Source organism: Eurytemora carolleeae, unplaced genomic scaffold (assembly GCF_000591075.1).
Source record: "Eurytemora carolleeae unplaced genomic scaffold, Eaff_2.0 scaffold173, whole genome shotgun sequence".
NCBI classification, from domain to species: Eukaryota; Metazoa; Arthropoda; class Copepoda; order Calanoida; family Temoridae; genus Eurytemora; species Eurytemora carolleeae.
Window position 1 is genome coordinate 6,307 of NW_019396110.1, and position 22,391 is coordinate 28,697.

The following is a 22,391-nucleotide window of genomic DNA, read 5'->3' on the forward strand; positions in this document are numbered from 1 at the left end:
CCCCCCCTTCCCACACACACACTCTTCAGTGCTTAAAACTTTTATCCTCTATTTTGAAAACCCTTTTAAAGATTTAAAGATTTAAAGATTTAAAGGTATAAAGATTCACTTTCAAGACAAAAAGTTTGATTTCAACTTTTGATTTAGAGCTAGATCTAAAACTATCAAAGAACACATTTTTCAGTTTTTTTTCTCGCTTGCTAGTTTATGTTTAAAAGTCAGACACCATTTTTTTATGTTCATTTTGTTATTTTTCTTGGTGCAATACTGTAGCTCTATTAATTTCTTGCTCCGCTTGGTTTATGGTGATTTGATGGAATTGCAGGGATAAGAAGGGAAAATCCCATCCTCTCAGGGTCTAATTAAACCTTATAGCTCCGGGTTCTGATGGAACCTAGCTCCGGGTTCTGATTGAACCTTGCTCCGGGTTCTGATTGAACCTTGCTCCGGATTCTGATTGAACCTTTTTCAATATTCTCCATATATTTTTAATATTCTACAGGTTCTGATCGAACCGAACTTTGGGTTCTGATAAATCCTTTCTCTGGGTTCATTTCTATTTTACTCGGTTTATTAAGGAACTGTTCAAATCGAACCACGCGTAAGTTATAAGACCTCAACTCTGGGTCCTAAACGAACCTTATTCCGGATTCAGAAATAAATAAACCCCGCCCCTTGCAGGGACTGATGGAGCCTGATATCCAGGGAACTAGTTTCACTGTTCACTGATCTCCTGGGACCTGGATTTATTTTCTTATTATAACTTTGTTTCCAGGTTTAAGATTGGTTTCTACACTTCCCCACTGTAGGCTCTAGAGTGTATATTGAAACTTTTTTTTTCATTTGGAATCTGTGGATTTCTTCGGGTCAGATATAGAACCAGTAGACCTGTAGATTACTCCGAGCTATTTCTAGAACTAGTCGATCTGTAGATTACTCAGGAGTAGAACAAAAGTTAGTAGATCTGTAGATTTATCCGGGTTAGATCTCCACTAGCAGATCTGTAGATTACTCTGGTTTACATTTATAATTAATAGATCTAAAGTAATTCCAGGTTATATCAAGAACTAGCCAACCGGTGGATTACTCTTGGTTAGAACCGGAATTAGTAGATCGATCTATGCATTACTCCGAGTTAGATCTACACCTGCAGATTTTTTCGGGTCTGGTCTAAGACTATTAGATCTACAGAATACTCTCGCTTAGATTAAAAAATAGTAAATCTTTATGGGTTCTCCGGCCTAGATCTAGAACTTGGTAGATCTATAGGATTTCTCCGGCCTAAATCTAGAACTTGTAGATCTTTAGATTTCTCCGGGTTGGATCTAGGACTGAGTAGATCTCTAGAATTCTCCGGGTTGAATCTAGAACTTAGTAGACCTGTAGAGCTCCTCCTCCTGGGGTGAATGGGACTGTTCCCTTATTTTCTCCTGGTACAGATCTCCAGTATCCTTGTCATCCTCGTAACAACGAATTTCGTCTCTCATGAGTCCTCCACTGAAACAACGGATTTGTTACACAATTTTTAAAAATCTGCTGAACTCAATACAAAATATTTCTGTGCTGATTAATGCTGCTTTTATCTAAAAACTATTCAAATTAATTTTTCCTTAGTGACATCCTATGCTATAGACATTTTCCGGTCTTGTGGGAGACTTTTTCTAAAAACCAGAACCCTCATCAAATATTATATTCTTTTCTGAAGAAACTATTTTATCTTTTAAAAAACAGAAGGAGCTTACTGAATTTCCTATTTCAAAAGATTTGGTTGCTTTTTCAGATAGGTAAACAAACCCCTTCAGGATCAAACATTNCCTGAACATGGCCCTCTAAAAATGCGCCAAATGTAATATAATCCCTGGGTTCAATAAATCTTTTCAATTGTGAAGTAAAGATATGGTTTGATTGATTACTCCTGACCACAGCATTGAACCCCTCCTTCCACTATCCTTTTCCTTCCATTCCCCTCTCCCTTCTCCTCTTCTTTCCCTCTCCTTTCTCTCTCCTTCCCTTCTCCTTTCCCTCTCCGTTCCCTCTCCTTTCACTCCCCTTTCCGTCTCCTTCCCCTCTCCTTCCCTCTCCGTTCCCTCTCCTTTCCTTCTCCTTTCCTTCTTCTTTTCCTATCTTTTCCCTTTCATTTCCCTTTCCTTTCTCTCTCCTTCCCCTCCCCTTCCTCCTGGAAAACCTGATGATTTAAATTTTCTGTTTTGCTCCGGGTTCAGGCTAGGACAGGGACTGTAAAATGTTAATCCCGGAGCTTTGCAAAAGTCCGGGACCGGATTTAATGTTTCAAAACATGAAGAAACTTTCAATTTAAATGTTGAAACCGGAGAACTAATGAGAACAATTACAAATCCTTCCAACAGTTGACTGTCCAGTACGTTTACATTGATATCTTAACCTTTAAATGTTCGGGGCGAAATACTAGAAAAATGTAATTTTTCTGGTTTGATTTCATAAGAAATTGCTCCGAAAAATGCTCTCAGCATGTCAACACTAGCTTTGTGAAGCTTCCATCCTTAATATTAAATCGTTTCTAAATGTTTTGAATTCTAAAAAGCTTCCCTCAAACTTCCGTAAAACATTTTCAAAACCAAGTTGATCCGGAAATATGTGAAACCTTACATTCGATGCTTTACTTCTTCTTTCCAATAATGGATTTGAGTCTTCTCAGCTCTTATTTGCTAAGTCTATAGCTTTGCAACCGAAATTCATTGACCATAGACATTTCAAACTAAGCTTTCTGTTAGATCAAATAATTGAGTTTGAAATATCAAAGACTTCCACCAACAGGTTACAAAGATAAAGGGATTATAAGATTTGTGGAAAAGGCTCAATTCCTTTTCCAAGATTTAATATCTTTGGAACTGAGAGGTTTGAATCCGAAGCTTTAGACAGGTTGGATCAATTACAAACATTTGGCGCAGTTTTACAGCTTAGGGATTCTGAGAAACCTCACAAACCAAGCACTGGCCTGGAGTATCTTGGTATACCTGAGTAGGCCTGGAGTATCTTGGAATACCTGAGTAGGTCTGGAGTATCCTAGAATACCTGTGTAGGTCTGGAGTATCCTAGTATACCTGAGTAGGTCTGGAGTATCTTGGTATACCTGAGTAGGCCTGGAGTATCTTGGTATATCTGAGTAGTATCCTAGTATACCTGAGTAGGTCTGGAGTATCCTAGTATACCTGAGCAGGTCTGGAGTATCCTAGTATACCTGAGTAGGTCTAGAGTACCCTAGTATACCTGAGTAGGTCTGGAGTATCCTGTGGGATGAGAAGGTATGAGCTCCGGGGTAGAATATGGTATGGAGGAGGTTGTTCTCTGGGTTGGCGTCCAAGTGTTCCGTATCTTCTCTCCATCTCCTCTCTTTGTGAACCAGCTCGGAAACCTGGAAAGAAACAGTTGTATACAAACTTACTTCTAAAATTCAATTTTTTAAATTTACTCCTAGAATTTTTTAAATGTACTCCTAGAAATTTTTAAATGTACTCCTCGGAAGTAACATAATACTTTTAATAATTTGCCTTCAATAACCTTTTTATCAGTGACGTGTTGAAAATTGTACAGTGTACACTGTACAGGAAATACACCGTGTGCATCCAATGTACCTTAATTTACATTCAGTACAATTACACATGGACCGATCGTAGAATTAATGCATATCAGTGTTTTTGCTATAGATACAACTTTCATCACTTTACTTTCTGCTGGAATGTGAGGTACTTAATCCTGTTTGGTTTATTTTCTATTTTTTATTTCATTTTTTGTTTTTAAATATGCAAAACAAGTTTATTAATATTCTTTTTCGTAATAACAAAGTGAAAAAATAGTCTAAAATAATTTAGTCAGAGCCAAGAATTTTAAAAACTTATCACCATAATCATTCTTAAATTAAATATATTCATATTGGAAATTATTTAAATTAGAGCACGTACAGAAAAGTTGCGGATTTTTATTTTTTGCAAAGATTATTTTTGTTGTTTAAAATACAAGAAAAGACGCTCTAACTCTGCGCGAATCCCACTCCTTTAAATTTGCAAAAAGTTTGCAATGAATGTTCAGTGTTTCTGCCAATGTGTGGGTTTCTCCTCTAAACATAAATAGGAGTTTGGAATTTATAGTTCTCAAACCCAGGATCAATTATATTTTCAAATTGAAAATTTCAAATGGACTGTTCTCGAAATTTGAAGTGATCTTCCATTTCTAGAGGAGCATTCACGATTTTATCCTTTATATGATAAATAATGTGGAAGATATTATTGTTTTTCTTACTTGAAAAGTGGTCAATTCTAACAATTTCCTCCATTGTTTCAGAAGCAGAAACCCGCAAGTCACAGTTTAGAGAAAACACAAGTAAAAATGTTCATTTTAAAATGTAACGAAACATTATGTATCTTCGTTTTTTTATGGGAATCCACTTATAAACGGAGAATCACTAGAAAAATAGTTTTACTTTCCCTTTAAGAAAAATTCTTTCACAAAACAATGTTGAAAAAATATGATTTTTGTTTGAGGTCAAATATTTTTGAAAATTGATTGTAATAAAACACGCAATATGTGATAGAAAAATCTTGGAATTTTAGTTGTTCAAGGAATTTTGACTTTACTGAAAATCCTCGTGAAGCGTGAAAGATTCAGTTTAGTTAAATTCCTTTTTGCATAAAAAGGGAAGTTAAAAACTGACATATATATATATATATATCTTCTATTTAAATTGTGAACATGTTCTTTTTGTTTACATTTCAAAACAAGAACAAAATTTCACGGATTTTTAAAAAAAAATTCGCGGATTTTCAAGAATTTCAATTTTTTTACAAAATTAAAAAACTTTAAAGCACATCTTTTTTTTAATTTTTATCATTCGTAAACCTTCCCTGTGGTCACGTGATGTCTTAAAAAAAATTGGGGCCCGATCGGTTCAGCCGTTTTGACGTTTATTGGATACAAACAAACAGACAGACAAGCCAAATTTATATATAGATATATATATATATGTAGATATATTAAACATAATATATTGGATTTTATAAAACTATTTAACTCTAAGCACGATCCTAGGTCATTCAATTTCAACGCTTAACTGCTAAAATAATGTTAAATAATGTTAAATAATGTCTGAAATGCTTTCAATTCGAATTCATACAATTTTTTTAATTTTATGATTAATTATAGAAAAGTTTCGGATTTTTTACAACGTAAAAAAGAATGCATTGACGATATTCATTTTTGTGACAAAAATATTTTTTTGACGGATACACTTTTGTTCTGCTCAGGTGTTAAAATATAAATAAAATCTTCTGCTCTAATATGTGGTATTATACCATTATCTCTATGGGTTGGGAGAGGGGGTGGGGGGAAGAAAATGAGAAGGGGGGATACATCCATCTAATGCAGATCCCATATATATATCTTAGTCTGTCCGCAATCCATTTAGTTCAATCCACAATACATTAAGTACATCACAATAGAACAAAAAAAGATCATGATCTAAAATTTTTTTTAATATTCTAAATAAATCACCCCCCCCCCTTTACACAGTAAACCTGTTAAAAGAACTGAGAATTTTAAAACTTTAAAAGAAAAGTTTTCTTTGAAAAGAAAATTAAATTTTAATAATATTACTTGTGTAATGAACCATGGTGAATACATTAGTCAACTGCAGGGTTACCCAGACTTCAATTTCGAACATAAATATTATCTTAATTGATTTTAACGGTCTTAAAGTTGAATTTAGTCTGCTGCAATGAATAAAGTACTAATTTTCATCTGCAGGAAACCAAGGGTGTATTTAAAATACTTTCCGTACAGTCGACTCGGACGTTTGTTGTATTCTAATAATTTTCTCCATTGTTTCTGGTTCATTGTAACATAAATCAGTAAATTACTGTAGTAACCACAATCGAAAACAATGAATATTTAAAGACTGAGGAGAAGGATATCTCGCTCAGTCATGATAAGACAAATCTGTTTAAGGTGCATTTGTGAATTGTACCCACCCCTCTATAATTGGTGGAATATTTATAATTATAATCTACCGTTCCCTTTATACTAGCAAACTTACTGTGATGGTGTGAGAGTGAGTGAGGGAGTGTATGGCTATGACTCATCCTGGAGTTGATAAGACTCCTGGTATCCCTTGTATCCCTGGAGTCCCTGTGTGCTAGAGTAGATGATGAAGGGTATGCAGGAGTAGGAGTAGAACTTCTACTCGCTTGGTTACTCACGCTGTACATGTTTGTTACAGCACTGTGCTCACTTCCCTGGTTGTGCAGTCGGTACATAGATCCTAAACAAAATATTGTACATAAGCTAGTCGGTACATAGATCCTAAACGTAATATTGTACATAAACTAGTCGGTACATAGATTATAAGCATAATATTGTACATAAGGAATGAATGTCAGTATATAAACTAGTCGATACGTAGATCCTAAACATAATACTGTACATAAACATATCATTACATAAACAAGTCCGTACATAGATCCTAAACACGATATTGTACACAGACTAGTCGGTACATAGATCCTGAACATGATATTGCACACAAACTAGTCGGTACATAGATCCTGAACATGATATTGTACATAAACTAGTCGGTGCATAGATTTTAACCATAAAATTGTACATAAGGAATAGATGTCAGTGTATAAACTAGTCGGTACATAGATCCTGAACATAAAAGTGTACATAACTAGTCGGTACATAGATTATAAACATGTTTTTGTATAAAAACTAGTCGGTTCATAGATCCTAAACATAATATTAGTTGGTACTTAGATCCTAAACATAATACTGTACATAAACATGGCATTACATAAAATAGTCCGTACATAGATCCTAAATACGATATTGTACACAGACTAGTCAGTACATAGATCCTGAACATGATATTGTACACAAACTAGTCGGTACATAGATCCTGAACATGATATTGTACACAAACTAGTCGGTACAAAGATCCTGAACATGATATTGTACACAAACTAGTCGGTACATAGATCCTGAACATGATATTGTACACAAACTAGTCGGTACATAGATCCTGAACATGATATTGTACACAAACTAGTCGGTACATAGATCTAGACTTTACATAAACTAGTCGGTACATAGATCTAGACTGTACATAAACTAGTCGGTACATAGATCTAGACTGTACATAAACTAGTCGTTGTACTAGACATTATTTTCTAATTAGCTTTTAAAAAATCTTTATCTATATATAAATTTGGCTTGTCTGTCCGTTTGTTTGTATCCAATAAACGTCAAAACGGCTGAACCGATCGGGCCCAAATTTTTTGTGGGACATCTAGGGACCCCAGGGAAGGTTTATGAATGATCAAAATTTCAAATATTTGTCTCCATCAAAATTCGATCGGCATTAAATTTTTGAAAATTTTGAAAATCCGCGAAATATTTTGTGAAAATCCGCGAATTATTTTTGTTTTGTTTTACAATGTACACATAGAGAACATGTTCACAATTAATTTAGAAGATGGGCGCGAAGCACCCTCTAAGGCTAGTACTTTAAAAATTTAAAGCCAGACTTTTATTTTACAATTTTGCATTAACATGACATAGCTAACTGAGATTTATGATAACATGAATTAAAAGGAAAATTAAATAAAATAAATTAATTAAATTAAATCTAATTAGGGTTTCCGACAGAATTTATTCATTAATTATTTCGTTTGATATTCTTAAATTTTGTTTTATCATTGCAGGTTTTTTATTTTAGTTTTGCGGATTTTTCAATGTTCGTGGGATAATCGAATAGACTTAGAGGCGGAAAATAATGAATTCTTAATAAATAAATGAGATGGAAAATATGATATTATTATTATTAAGAAACTCTTTTTGTCGCAAACTTAATTTTTGTTTTTTGTTATCCCTAAATCTGTGGGATTTGATAGTGTAACCCTTTAATATTTCACACTATGAATTCTGTAATATTCTAGGTTTTAAGCTTTTATCATCAGGTTGTTATGGATTAGACAGTTAGAGTTTGTGGCAAGAACTCAGTTCCTATATGGAAAGGAAATATTCGAATACAAAAGAATGAACGAAGTACAAGGAGTAAAGGATGACTCCGAAATGAATGAACTACTAGTAATGAGAGAAGGTTAAAAAGAAGAGAAAGGAGGATGATTAATTAAATAACAAGATTTGAGGACAGTTAAGATTAAAAGATTAAAAACCGCAACAACAAAAACTCAGAGAAAGATTGCTTTAAGATCAGATCTGAGTACTGCTAAACTCAGTACCCGGAGTAAATTCTGAACCCTGTCATGCAGTTTCAAAGTAATCCTGGATATTTGATCCAGGATTTGAAATCGTCACGGCACACATGACACAAGATACAGAAAGTTCTACATATTTAGGTCTTAGCGGGAGAGATAGGATCGCCAAAAAACAGTTAAACATGGATTCTGTTTGATAAAGAATCAGTCTAACACGGATTCTGTCTGGTAGGGAATCAGTCTAACACGGATTCTGTCTGGTAGGGAATCAGTCTTAACGGATTCTGTCTGATTGTGAATCAGTCTAACTCGGATTCTATCTGGGTGGTAATCAGTCTAACACGGATTCTTTCTGATGGGAAATCAGTCTAACGCGGATTCTGTCTGATGGGGAATCAGTCTAACACGGATTCTGTACGTCTGATAGAGAATCAGTCTTACTCAAATTATGGCTTATATGAAATCAGTCTAACCCGCCCCGTAATCACTTCTTGAAAGAAAGACATAGGTTGGCCATTGTTCAGATAAATCGTGCCCGATTTGACATTGATATTTTATTGTTTAGAAATCGTGTCCGTGTTGACATTGATAGTTATAGTTCAGAGATTGTGTCCGTGTGAACATTGATAGTTTATGGTTCATAGATCGTGTCCGGATTGACATTGATAGTGAAGTGTCATTGAACTGATTAGCTCTTATGCCTCGTATATCAAAGAGAAGGATTGAGTTGTACCTGGATTGATACGGGTCTGAGAGACATTTATGGAGTAGGGTATTTACTACATTCTGTCTGGTAGGGAATCATTCTAATACGGATTCTGTCTGATAGAAAAACAGTCTAACACGGATATTATCTGGGTGGGAATCAGTCTAACACGGATTCTATCTGGGTGCGATTCAGTCTAACACGAATTCTGTCTGGTAGGGAATTGCAGTCTAACACGCATTCTGTCTGGTAGGGAATCAGTCTAACACGAATTCTGTCTGGTAAAGAATCAGCCTCACACGCATTCTGTCTAAGGAAGAATCTAAATAACTGGAATTTTATAATTAACATGTTGAGCCAGCTTTTGATAAATAACCATTTGAGATTATGGAAAAATCCCATCTTTAATTATTAAATCAAAATACTGAATTCCTCTTCACTTTCTAAATGAATATGTGAGTTTACCTCTATACTTTAGCGGTGTTTTCTTCCTATAGAGTGGACACCAGGAGCAGCATACACAAGCCACCATAGTCAACAGCAGCAAAGCGGTAGCAGCTCCAACTACCACTCCAATTAGGATAGTTACACTGCAATAAAGATAGTTATACTAAAATATGAATAGTTACACTAGAATGTAGTATAGTTACATTAGAATATAGATAGTTACTTATACAATATAGATTACTATACTATAATATAGATAGTTACAATATAATATAGATAGTTACACTAGAATGTAGTACAGTTAAACTTGAAAATAAATAGTCAAAGTACAATATATAGATTGTTACACATCAAGATAGTTACTCTAATTTTGTGAAAAATGATCTGAAATTTTTTTGTATATTTGCTAATAAAAATGACCATTTTGTTTATTTTATCAAGGTGATAAAAAATCTGAATAAAACTCAATCATGCATAATTTGCAAAAATCTCTTGCAAAATAAATTCATCGGGTAGCTTGTAATACCACTAACCTGTGGTGCACAAAGAGAATAAATTTAGCAAAATTTAAATTTTTATGAAAATTTTATGTAAATTGGAGAGAACAAGATAGAACAATTCGTGCACTTTTAATAACACTTAAGCGAGAAAAAAAAAACTATTTAAATCCTTGATATATTCTGCTGAGAAAGGAGTACTTTTAGAAAGACCTTCATTTGAAGAATGAAGACGACTTCAAATTAATTTGAATTTGAATTGAATTGATTTAATTTAAAAGTAGGACTGTGTCTCTAGCTAAGTCTGTAAAAGTCTTATATCTTGTGAAATGTATTCTCTTTATTAGGAAAAATATTTTCTGCCTTACATGGTTGTTAAGCAATTGAATGCTTGTTGTATGAAGGTGAAAAAAATGAAGAATAAAAAAATTTGGAACTTTTGTACTAACATCAAATCCAAGATTTAAACCGGAAAAGAAAAGTTTTAATAAGAAACTTTCCCCATTTTTAACCGGAAACAGTTTGTTTGCACATTTCCGGGTTTAAACTTTAACACCACTAATAAAAATTATAATTATCATCAAAATGAAGTTTTTATCTATATATTACTTTGCTTGTCTGTCAGTCTGTCCGCTTGTACTCAATAAACGTCAAAACGGCTGAACCGATCGGGACAACATTTTTTGTGGGACCTCGTGTAGCCCCAGGGCAGGTTTATGTATGATCGAATTTTCAAAATTTGCCTCTATCAAAGTTCTATTTTTGAAAATTTTGAAAACCCACGAAATGTATTTAGGAAATCGGCGAAATTTTGTTTGTTATTGGGTTTACAATGTACACAAGAGAACAATTAAAATAGAAGATGTAAAAGCCTAGTATTTATATGTAAGACAAAGAATTGATACTTATTTGAAACTATTCGTACATGATCTAAACAAATCAAGTCTCGAATCTTGACCAGACCTTAGTCTGGTCAAGAATTAATGAGATATCCTTATTTCTTCAGAAGGAATTGAGTCTTTGCCACAAATTAAAATTCCTATATGTTTTTGTTATTTCAGATTTAGACTTTTTGACTTTATAGTTTGAAATATCTCAGGTCTACGTCATGGGGTTGTTAAAATATAGAGATTAGAAAACCAAGGTTTGTGACTCAATTCCTTTATAATTTTCAATCGTGATTTCTAGACAATGATGGAACTTGGCAATACTTTTTGAAATATCTTCCTCATTGTTGCTCAGATAAAGGTATAAAGCGTACCGTTGTGAATTGGGCATGGCACTCTTTGCATAGAGGGTTACTTCAATAATTGTTACCTTCCACCTTATCCAAATATCTGAACGATCACTTTAAACAATAAAATAATGTTTACAAAAATTTTACCTCTCAACTTCAGTCTGAATAACTTGATCCTTTTTTGTACAACAATATTTATGTGTCGGCGACCCACAGCAGAATACATCTAAAATATATATATATATATAAGTGCTTATACATGAAATTTGTCCTTTTTACTTTCCCCGGGGGGGGGGGGATCAGCCCATAAGACCCCCTGAATGGGCCCTGTTAGACTGTTAGTATTATAATTAGTAATAATTAGTATATATTTATGTTTTTATAGATATACATAAAAAACGTAATTTTTTCAAGTTAATCTAATATATCTATAACATAAAACAAGACATTCATATATATGTTGCGTATAGCCGGCCGAACGGCTGGACCGAAAAAAAAATTTCAACTTTTTTTCAACTGGTGATTAATTTATCTAAAATATATTGTTTCATACAGGGTTACCCAAAAAGGATGAGACTTCAGAGACGACTGTACTGAAATTATTCGGTCTTACTTTATATATTTATGGTTCCTTCTTTCTTTTCCGTTTCAAACAGTTTGTTATTTACAAACTACAGTGAAGCCAAATCAAACAAACAACTCATTAGATGAATGGTCACTTGAAATTACGTCTATAGTCCCTTTAAACCTATTTTGTACTATCCATGCAATCATCTGTTTGATGATGATTATAATATGAAAACCTAGAATTAGGTCTGTTTGTTGGCAAAATAAGCCCAAGATGTCGGCTTGAATTAAGCCAATGCCTCTCCCAGATAAAGGCAGGTTGTTCTGCAAGATTAAGGCCTATTCACAATGACCTGCTATTATGTTTAGATAAAATGAAAATTGAGAAATTGTTCTGATTATTAGACAGGTGTTGTGAGAAGGCAAGAATTTTAGGCGGGGGGTTGATAAGAAAAGGGTAGAGGTTTTATGATACCTCAAGCTTATTGCTATTAGTTTGGATTAGCTCTTGTCTACTTTATGATAGGTTTGGTCTTGTTTTGTTTAGGTTTAGTCGGTTTGGGTTTCTTTGAGTTGCTTTGGTCTGGTTCAGTTTGGTTGGGAGTGGTCTGTTTTGGTCTTCTTGATTTGCTATGCTTTGGTACAGAGATCTGGTTTGGTTTGGTTTTGGTAACTTTGGTCTGGTGTAGTTTAGCTATCTTTAGTTTGGTTTATTCTGGTTAGATTTGGTTTGGTATAAATTGGTTTGGTTTGGTTTGGTATAAATTGGTTAGGTTTGGTTTAACATAATCTGGTTTGGTTTGGTTTAGTATAATCTGGTTTTGTTTGGTTTGTTTTATTCTGGTTTGGTTTGGTTTGGTATAATCTGGTTTGGTTTGGTTTGGTATAATCTTGTTTGGTTTGGTTTGGTTTGGTTTGGTTTGGTATAATCTGATTTGGTATAATCTGATTTGGTTTGGTTTGGTTTAGTTACCTATGCTATCCTCCATAGACGGACAGTAGAATCCATTATTCCAATTCTTCAAACTATCAAAATATCCAGAACAGTATTCAGAACCAAGCACAGCTGTAATATAACAGATCAGAGGGACTGTAAGTGTAATTTCAAGTAGCTCAACATGCAACTTGAAAAACGTTCAGTTCTGATAATTTTCCATGGTTTTTTAGAAGCATGAAATGGGGAAGTCACTTTTGCAAATAAAAAAAAACAGTTTAACAAAAAAAACGTTGATAAATTTATGCTTCAGTAAGATCATCGTTATGTACAGTACTAACCTTCGGTTTGATGATGTTGGGGAAGCTGGAGATTAGACATTTTGCAGTACAGTGATACAGTAAAGTGATGCAGTACAATGATGCAGAATAGTGATGCAGTACAGTGATGCAGAACAGTTATGCAGTACTGTGATTCAGTACAGTGATGCAGTACAGTGAAGCAGAACAGTTATGCAGTACTGTGATTCAGTACAGTGATGCAGTACAGTGAAGCAGAACAGTTATGCAGTACAGTGATTCAGTACAGTGATGCAGTACAGTGATTCAGTACAGTGATGCAGTACAGTGATGCAGAACAGTTATAAAGTGCAGTGATGTAGTAAAGTGATGCAATATTGCAGTACAGTGAACGTTTCCTCGTCGAATTCTAAAACAAATGATAACATAAAAATGTAATTTGGGTTCACAAACATTAGATTTTGTTTGTTGATATTAAAGAATTAAATAATTTTGCTCAAGTGTCTCTGTAACTCTGTAAACTGGGAATAAGATTAGATTATTCTGAAAACTAATGAAATTCTCTGCAACACTACAGGGAATAGTTTCATTTTTTATTTCAGTTTAAGAGACCATTCATTTAAAAATGCCATAATTCATTAACGGCATTAAGTAACCAAAATTTTAGATTTTTTGCCATTTCTTGCCCGTGTAAGGACAGAGTAATTATGAGAAAACACACGACACAAACTCTGAATTTTTAATCTCTATATCTTTGCAATCTTATGTCGTAGACCTTCCAAATTATCAAATATGTTTGAAATATCTACACGTACAAGTTGCAAAGATATGGGATTAGAAAATTTGAGTTTGTAGCAATTCCTTTAAAGATGATTCATACTCCATTCTAGTTTCTTTAAAAAGGGTAAAGTTGTGAATCGTTGTTGGCACCCAAAACCAAGTTGTTGGTACAACCTTGTTGGCACCCAAAACCAAATTGTTGGTACAACCTTGTTGGCACCGAAAACCAAATTGTTGGTACAACCTTGTTGGACCCCAAAACCAAATTGTTGGTACAACCTTGTTGTCACCCAAAACCAAGTTGTTGGTATATCTTAGTAGTCACCCAAAACCAAGTTCTTGGTACAACCTTGTTGTCACCCAAAACCAAATTGTTGGTACAACCTTGTTGGCACCCAAAACCAAGTTGTTGGTACAACCTTGTTGTCACCCAAAACCAAGTTCTTGGTACAACCTTGTTGGCACCCAAAACCAAATTAACAATTCTTTTGATATTATATTTAAAACTTCCCTCCAGTTGAAAAATATCATAGAAAAGAAAAAAATTAAAAATCCGGGAGAAAATTATTTTTGCATAGACTATCGTTTATAGGGTAGTGTTGTAAATGGGATTACTAACTTTTCAAATGGAGAGACACTTGTAATTACGTAGACTGTCTCTTTAAACCTACCTTGTAGTATTGGAAGTTTTCAAGTTCCTCCTGGAGCCCGGATACTCTAAACCTTCTTCAGCTTTGATCTAGGGATCAGAGATTCTGTCCGTCCCACCTAACTATCTATAGATTAATTCATTTTTCGTTGTTCCTACAATATGGACATTGTATCTGAAAATATTGATAGGTTAATAATTTATTGATGGATAGATGAGAATATAATTGATCAATTTACACTCAGTTATTAGAATAATCAAATTTTACTCAGTTCTCAATAATTAATTCATAATTCATTGGATGAAATCATAATTATCATCCTGCTGCTATTAATGGACCATTTTCCTTGGACTACCCCCCCCCCCTTCATATCCAACTGATCAGGTCTCTATATATTTATCAAAATCTCTGGGGTTTTAACGTGTACATTAATTACGAAGGGGACGAAGGAAAAAAAATTATGTTTTTAAAAAGTTTTTTTCCCCCTTTCAATTGTAAACAAGTAAGAACATCACAAGCTTTTATATGTGACACCCTGTACATTACATAAGAAGTTTTGTTTCCATAACACCCTGTAGATGGTAAACAAGTGAAAACATCTGAGTAAAAGGCTATGTATTGATTAATTTGCTACATTTAGGACAATTACATGCTTATCTATACTTGTGTAATCAATATAGATAGATAGATAGATAGATAGATAGATAGATAGATAGATAGATAGATAGATAGATAGATAGATAGATAGATAGATAGATTGATAGATAGTTAGATAGATAGATAGTTAGATAGATAGATAAATAAATAGATAGATAGATAGATAGATAGATAGATACATAGATAGATAAATAGATAGATAGATAGATAGATAGATAGATAGATAGGTAGATAGATAAATAGAAGAAAATGTATGAATAAATTGATGAATTGATAATAAATTCAATCGACCTGGCCGGGATAAAAAGATGGATAAATTATAAAAATATTCAGATATAAAATAGATAGGGAATACAGGAAATGGATAGATGGGTAGATATTTCAATGAATAAAGTAATTAATAGATAGATGGATAGATTTATGGATAGATAAACACATGGATGGTCGTAATATATTTATAAATGGATTTATAGATATATGGATATATGGATAGATAGATAGATAGATAGATAGATAAATAGATAGATAGATAGATGGATAGATAGATGGATGGATAGACAGATAGATGGATAGATAGATAGATATATGGATATATGGATATATGGATAGATAGATGGATAGATAGATAAATAGATAGATAGATAGATAGATAGATAGATAGATAGATAGATAGATAGATAGATAGATAGATAGATGGATGGATAGACAGATAGATGGATAGATAGATGGATAGAAAACAAGTATCTTTGCTAAAAATACTGCAAATGTTTGCGGTTGAAAAATGTACAATTCTAGCTTTAAAGTTTAATAATTAGAAAACATGACCACATTTTCTTAATAGACAACTTAATATGGGAAATATCATTTCAACAAACATTTTATTTATTCTTTTATTACTTCGGTGTTTTCTTTTTTCTTTTTCTTTTTGCTGGATTTGAAAGGAAAAAATTCCCCAAGGGTTTTTTAATATTTCAGAAATGCTAAATCCTTTACAAAAATATTTAAAGTGAGTTTGGAAATGGAAATTGTTTTTTTATTTTAGATGGGGGAAGGGGGGAACGGGTGATATGTCAGAATACTTCTTTCAGTATGTACTGTACTGTACTGTACTGTACTTACTGTACTGTACTGTACTGTACTGCAATGTACTGTAAATTTTCATGAACGGTACTGTACTGTACTTCACTTCACTGTACAGTTTAATATCTCTTGACTTGATGTTAGATTTTAGTGATACTATTAACGGTCTAAACTATTAAACTTTTAACACTACATATGTATTTAAAATCTGTTTAGCCGACTTAGATAAAAACTTTGAAAACAGACTGTTTAATTTTAAATATATTTACACTTTTTTCTAACTAAATCTAATGGAGCCAGACAGGCTTTTATATAAAAAGACGTAAGGAAGAGAATTTCCTTGGTATCGCTATAGTTTCAGTAGAAGTAAATATTTCCATTTACTGATAGCGCCGATTCAAGGATTCATAACTCTAATTGGATAATGAGATAGATAGAAAGATAGATGTTACCGCCATACTATTTCTATTGGTTCAGAATACACAACAAACACATGACTGAACCCTGATTGGATCAGGCGCTAATGGAATCGGCATACAAGAGTGAATATTCCCGCGGCCCGTCAATCAGACCAACTTCCGCAAACTTCAATAATTCCTTTTTAAAATTTAATAAAAGGAATTAGTAAGTAATGGCCTTTCAATCAGATTTGTTGCAAAGAGTTTCAATAAACACAGATTTTCAAACAACACTTACTAATTTCAGAGATGATAAAGAGGATATTTCTTATATAAATATCTGTTTGTCTGTCTGTTTTTCTGTTCGATCATAACTCATGTATACCTTGACCGATTTATCTCGAATTTTCATTTTGGAACGTGGCAGAACTGTAAGCAACATTTATAAAAAAATAATATGACGGTGAAAAAACAATCCAAGAAATGAGATACGCAATGCAAAAGTCTGAATGTAAGCCTTTTAAATCTTTTTTATTGCCCCCAAAATACCCTTATAGTCATTTGGTATTGATCACAAGTGTAGTGTTTGTAGCTTCGTTCTTATTTATCCAAAGATGCTAAAGATGTAAAATGCAAAACTGTTTGTTATCTAATAGAAAATTACGTCACAACCGAAGTGTGAGGTCATACTTTCAAATTAGTAGAGTATATAAGTGGACAATTTAAGTATTTGAAAGATCTATGGAAGTATTTTAGTGCATTCCAATAAAACATTTTCTCAAGTGCAAAGAAATTGAGTCTTTGCCACAAACTCAAATTTTATATTTGACAATTCAAACTTAGATTATTTGATCTTACAGAATTCATAATTTAAAATATCTAATGTCTATGTCATTGGGTTGCAAAGATATACTAGAAGATATACTAGATATATTAGAAAATCAGAGTTTGTGGCAAAGACTCAATTCCTTTCCATCTGGAAAGTTAATATGGTTTATCGACTGGATACGATACAGGCTTTTGTACTTTAGGTTAAATACAAACTTAAAGATTGTCAATTGTAACTTGAAAGCTGTGTGAGATAATTTTTTAAAAGATAAACGCTTTACAAACAAATTTAGAATTTTGATGTAAACTAAAAATTTGAGAAAATAAGTTTGCGCAAGTGTTTTTTTTGATGATTTCAGGCACAGTTGTTAACATGGCTACACGCTCTTTTAAGTAAAATGAATTTAATCAAATTTTTTTCTTCAATTTTATAATTACATCTCTACTCAAAAAATGTTGTTTTTAGTTATTTCAGAATTCTTAAATCATAAGAAAACTTTTTTTTGGTACTTCTTAGCTTTACGTAATATATTTAGCTTAAAATCATGCAATAGCATGCATGGCTTTAATTCAGACAATACAGCCTATTTGTCTATGCATATGTTTATGTATATCTACAGGTGTTTATGAATATATTTCGTCAGAAAGTTTAGAGAATTTAGGATTTTTTATGTAAATAAATGGAATACAATTCCTCCACTTTTTATAGTAGTAATAAACAAATGAACTGAATACTCACATTTCATAGATAGGACATTTCATAGATAGGACATTTCATAGATAGGACATTTCATAGATAGGACATTTCATAGATAGGACATTTCATAAATAGGACATTTCATCATTTCAATAGATAGGACATTTCATAGATAGGACATTTCATAAATAGGACATTTCAAAGATAAGACTTTTCATAGATAGGACATTTCATAAATAGGACATTTCATAGATAGGACTTTTCATAGATAGGACATTTCATAAATAGGACATTTCATAGATAGGACTTTTCATAGATAGGACATTTCATAGATAGAACATTTCATTGATAAGACATTTCATAGATAGGACATTTCATAGAAGGACATTTCATAGGAATGTCTTTAACTATGAAATGCCCTATCTATGATATTGTTATTTATGAAATGTCTTTCTATGAAATGTCAATCTATGAAATGTCCTATCTATGATATTTCTATCTATGAAATGTCTTTCTATGAAATGTCTTTCAATGAAATGTCTTTTTATAAAATGACTTTTAATGAAATGCCTTTCTATGAAATGTCTTCTAGTGAAATGTCTTTCTATGAAATGTCCCAACGCCTAATTTTCTAATTGATATTGCAAACTAGAAGAATTTATAGTTTGAAACATCAAATGTGTACGACACTAAGGTGCAAAGATAAAAGGATTGGATATTTGATTTTGAGGCAAGTGAGCATGGTTCCTTGAAAGGAATGATACTTGAATAGTTATATTAAACTTTAGACCTACTTTTCTTTCCAAACTAGCGCAAGAAACAGTATTTATTTTTTTGCAAGTGGCCCTATTTTGGGATTATAAATTAGGGGTTAAAATCAGTAAAAAAAAAGCCCATAATCTATTAAGTACTGGCTTGGGAACCCCGCGTTGCCCACGGTTCCTTAATGTTACTTCCACTGTTTACCCGCACTTGGTCGATTTTCGCTATAAAAGTCGATCCACCCAACTTAGAATCTCAAAACCATGAACTAAGAACATTTTTGTGGCTCTCCCGAGGTCCCCAATCAAAATTGGACAAACAAACAGACAAACATAGACTACAACTTTATATATAAAGTGTAGAGTATTGTACAGGGCAAGCAAACATTCACTCCTTTTTATCAATATTTATTCAACGTTTCTTCAAACTGTATTTATACAGACACACTAAATACACAGAGTAAACTCTCACGCCATCTTGCCTCACGTTTACAGTGAACACCTGACGTCAAACTGACAAAACAACTTGCGCAATTTATATTAATACTATGTGTGCGGCATACTTCATAATGTTATTAGCGCCTCTGTCGGCGTAAAACGGGACTAGTTATTAATCTTTGTCACTGTGGAAGATATTTGACTTTTATGAGGTATATATATAATTGTCATGTTTCACTTTTTATTTTTATTTTTATAAAATATTAAAGGGTTTTATAGTTAAATTTTTTAAAGTAACCCGGGACATAAAGTTTTGGATATAAAATTTTATAAAAGATGCCCCCTTTCTTCCCCCTCCATAATTTCGAAGAGCTTCCTTAAACTCTTGAAAAATACATATATAACCTTGCGTTGTTAAAAAATTTAAATTACATCAGAATTATGCCGGTTTTTATGCTTTTATATTTACCCCATTTAGGAATCCATGATCATTCATTTCAACGTGTTAAATCGGGCACATTTAAAAGTGACAGTTATTAAAAACATCACTTAAATAACGCAGTGTGGCGGCACTTTTTGTCAGTGTAAACAAATCGTAATTCAAATCAAGCCACCCTTCTTCCCCTCTGCATACAAGAGTGAATATTCCCGCGGCCCGTCAATCAGACCAACTTCCGCAAACTTCAATAATTCCTTTTTAAAATTTAATAAAAGGAATTAGTAAGTAATGGCCTTTCAATCAGATTTGTTGCAAAGAGTTTCAATAAACACAGATTTTCAAACAACACTTACTAATTTCAGAGATGATAAAGAGGATATTTCTTATATAAATATCTGTTTGTCTGTCTGTTTTTCTGTTCGATCATAACTCATGTATACCTTGACCGATTTATCTCGAATTTTCATTTTGGAACGTGGCAGAACTGTAAGCAACATTTATAAAAAAATAATATGACGGTGAAAAAACAATCCAAGAAATGAGATACGCAATGCAAAAGTCTGAATGTAAGCCTTTTAAATCTTTTTTATTGCCCCCAAAATACCCTTATAGTCATTTGGTATTGATCACAAGTGTAGTGTTTGTAGCTTCGTTCTTATTTATCCAAAGATGCTAAAGATGTAAAATGCAAAACTGTTTGTTATCTAATAGAAAATTACGTCACAACCGAAGTGTGAGGTCATACTTTCAAATTAGTAGAGTATATAAGTGGACAATTTAAGTATTTGAAAGATCTATGGAAGTATTTTAGTGCATTCCAATAAAACATTTTCTCAAGTGNTCGATTATTAGTTTTTCCGACTTTTTGTTAATAATTTTTTCCTTTACTTTATTTGTTTATTGCCGACTTAATTTCTTAGTCTTTTCCTTTCAGTTTAGTTTTATCCTTGTACTTGTTACTTAATTACCTATTTATTTTTTAATTTATATTTTTGTTACATTAATCTATTATATAAGTTTAGGTTGTATTGGTTGCTTTAAAGTTCTGTAAACTGTTCCCGGGCAATTCCTGAGGAAATATAGAGTTCAAGTTTACTGGAAGTAGTTTATGCTTTAATTTTAGCTCCAAGGGGAATCAGAAAAACAACATTCTGAAGGTTTCAGAAGACATTTTTCCCCACAAGCGAAAATTTTATGATTCCTATATATTGATGGTGTAAACCTATGATATTTCTTTACTTAAGTTATTTTCTATGTAACAGAAATCACTGTTTGAAATATCGGAATTGAGATATATAACAAGATAAAAAAAAAGATTTGCAGCCGGCTATAAGTTTATACAGGACTTTTCTAAAGTTAAAATAGTTTAGGCTTTAATTGCAGAAAACTTTAGTCTAGTTAAGTTACATGATTTTTTTTCTAGCCAAATCCTCGATTAGTCTTAATCAATCAGCGTAAATAAAGGAAACCTATAAATTTTACCGCTTTTCAACAATTATTAAGGCTAAAATTCGCGCATTTGATACTATTTACTTTTATGGTAAATCCCCCCCCTTTCTTGTTACAATATTTATATCTTTCTAAAATGCTCCATTAGACCACTCAATTTATCTTAAAGGTCCATTTAACCCTTTTAAAAAGAATGCACTACATCTATTTAGCTCAGTATGATGTGAAATATTATCTAAAATACCCTATTTGTTGATATTACGTAGGAGGAATCAATAAGACCCGCCCATCCCTACCCATTAAAAGGCGTACGTTATCAAGCGTACGTTATCTTGTACGTTATCCATTACGACGTGTACTGCACTTTAAATACAAATTTTTAGACGTGCAGCGAGACCTAATTTTGTCTCAAAGGTACTGCTATTGTAATTCAATTGACCCTCCGTTAAAAGAAGGCCAATATCGATTCACAAGTATTTATCTGATCAATCTGATTGTTCTAGTTTGAAAACCACATATAAAAATAGCCACATTTTAAAAGATAAATCGTGGATATATCGTTCATTCTTTGTTTTGAAACCAGAAAATATTTTCTAGTTTGTCTAAAGCTTCAGCGCTTCCCTAAGTATGCTGACTATACAGAAATAAACCTTTTGTAGAGAATGATTTAGAAATATGTGAAGCTCTGGACCACACACAGACATACACAATACACATGTTTATAATCTTAGCACATACAATACTTAGGTAATAGTGGAGGGGGGATTAGATAGAGGAGAGGAGAGATAAGAATTTAAGAAAGAAAGGGGGGCGAGATTTAGAGATGGTCAAACGAGGGGCGAGATTAAGAGAGGGATGAATGAAGAGCAGGACTCAAAGGAATTGAGTCTTTGCCACAAACTCTGATTTTCTAATCCCTATATCTTTGCAAACCAGTGTCTTAAACCTTAGATATTTCAAACTTTGAGTCCTGATAGATTACTGATCTTCGTTTGAAATATCACCGGTTTACACCATCATGTTGCAAAGATGTAGTAATAATGATATTTTAGTTAGTGGCAAAGACTCAATTCCTTTTACATACAGAGCGTCCCATATCATATTAGATTATCTCCAATCTTTAACACCTAAATACGCACATAATACTCGAAAAATCTAGCATTTTCTGCAAAAAATAAATTCTATTAGCCTTATTAAATTTTTCAAAATGATTCATTCTATTTTAAATTTTCTGATTTGTCCCCCAAATCGTAATTTAGAATCTTAATATATAATATTAAA

At 32.8% G+C, this 22,391-nt stretch overlaps 2 protein-coding genes across 2 annotated transcripts in view; one reads left to right on the top strand and one right to left on the bottom strand.

Annotated features, from left to right (window-relative positions):
- The first annotated feature begins 3,947 nt into the window (after window positions 1-3,947).
- The window catches only part of LOC111695205 (uncharacterized), a 62,724-nt gene continuing 44,280 nt past the window's right edge, over window positions 3,948-22,391 (top strand). Inside the window, exon 1 of the mRNA XM_023464431.1 lies at window positions 3,948-4,356. Coding sequence (XP_023320199.1) covers window positions 4,248-4,356 — 109 coding nt within the window. The 5' untranslated portion in view covers window positions 3,948-4,247. The remainder of the gene's footprint in view (window positions 4,357-22,391) is intronic.
- LOC111695202 (protein shisa-4) lies at window positions 6,975-14,533 on the bottom strand. Its single transcript, XM_023464425.1, has 6 exons — window positions 14,385-14,533; window positions 12,976-13,342; window positions 12,674-12,766; window positions 11,281-11,359; window positions 9,418-9,542; window positions 6,975-7,048 (listed from the first exon to the last, which is right to left on the bottom strand). The coding sequence occupies exons 2-6, from the start codon at window positions 13,013-13,015 to the stop codon at window positions 6,990-6,992; spliced, it is 396 nt and encodes a 131-aa protein (XP_023320193.1). The 5' UTR covers window positions 13,016-13,342; window positions 14,385-14,533; the 3' UTR covers window positions 6,975-6,989.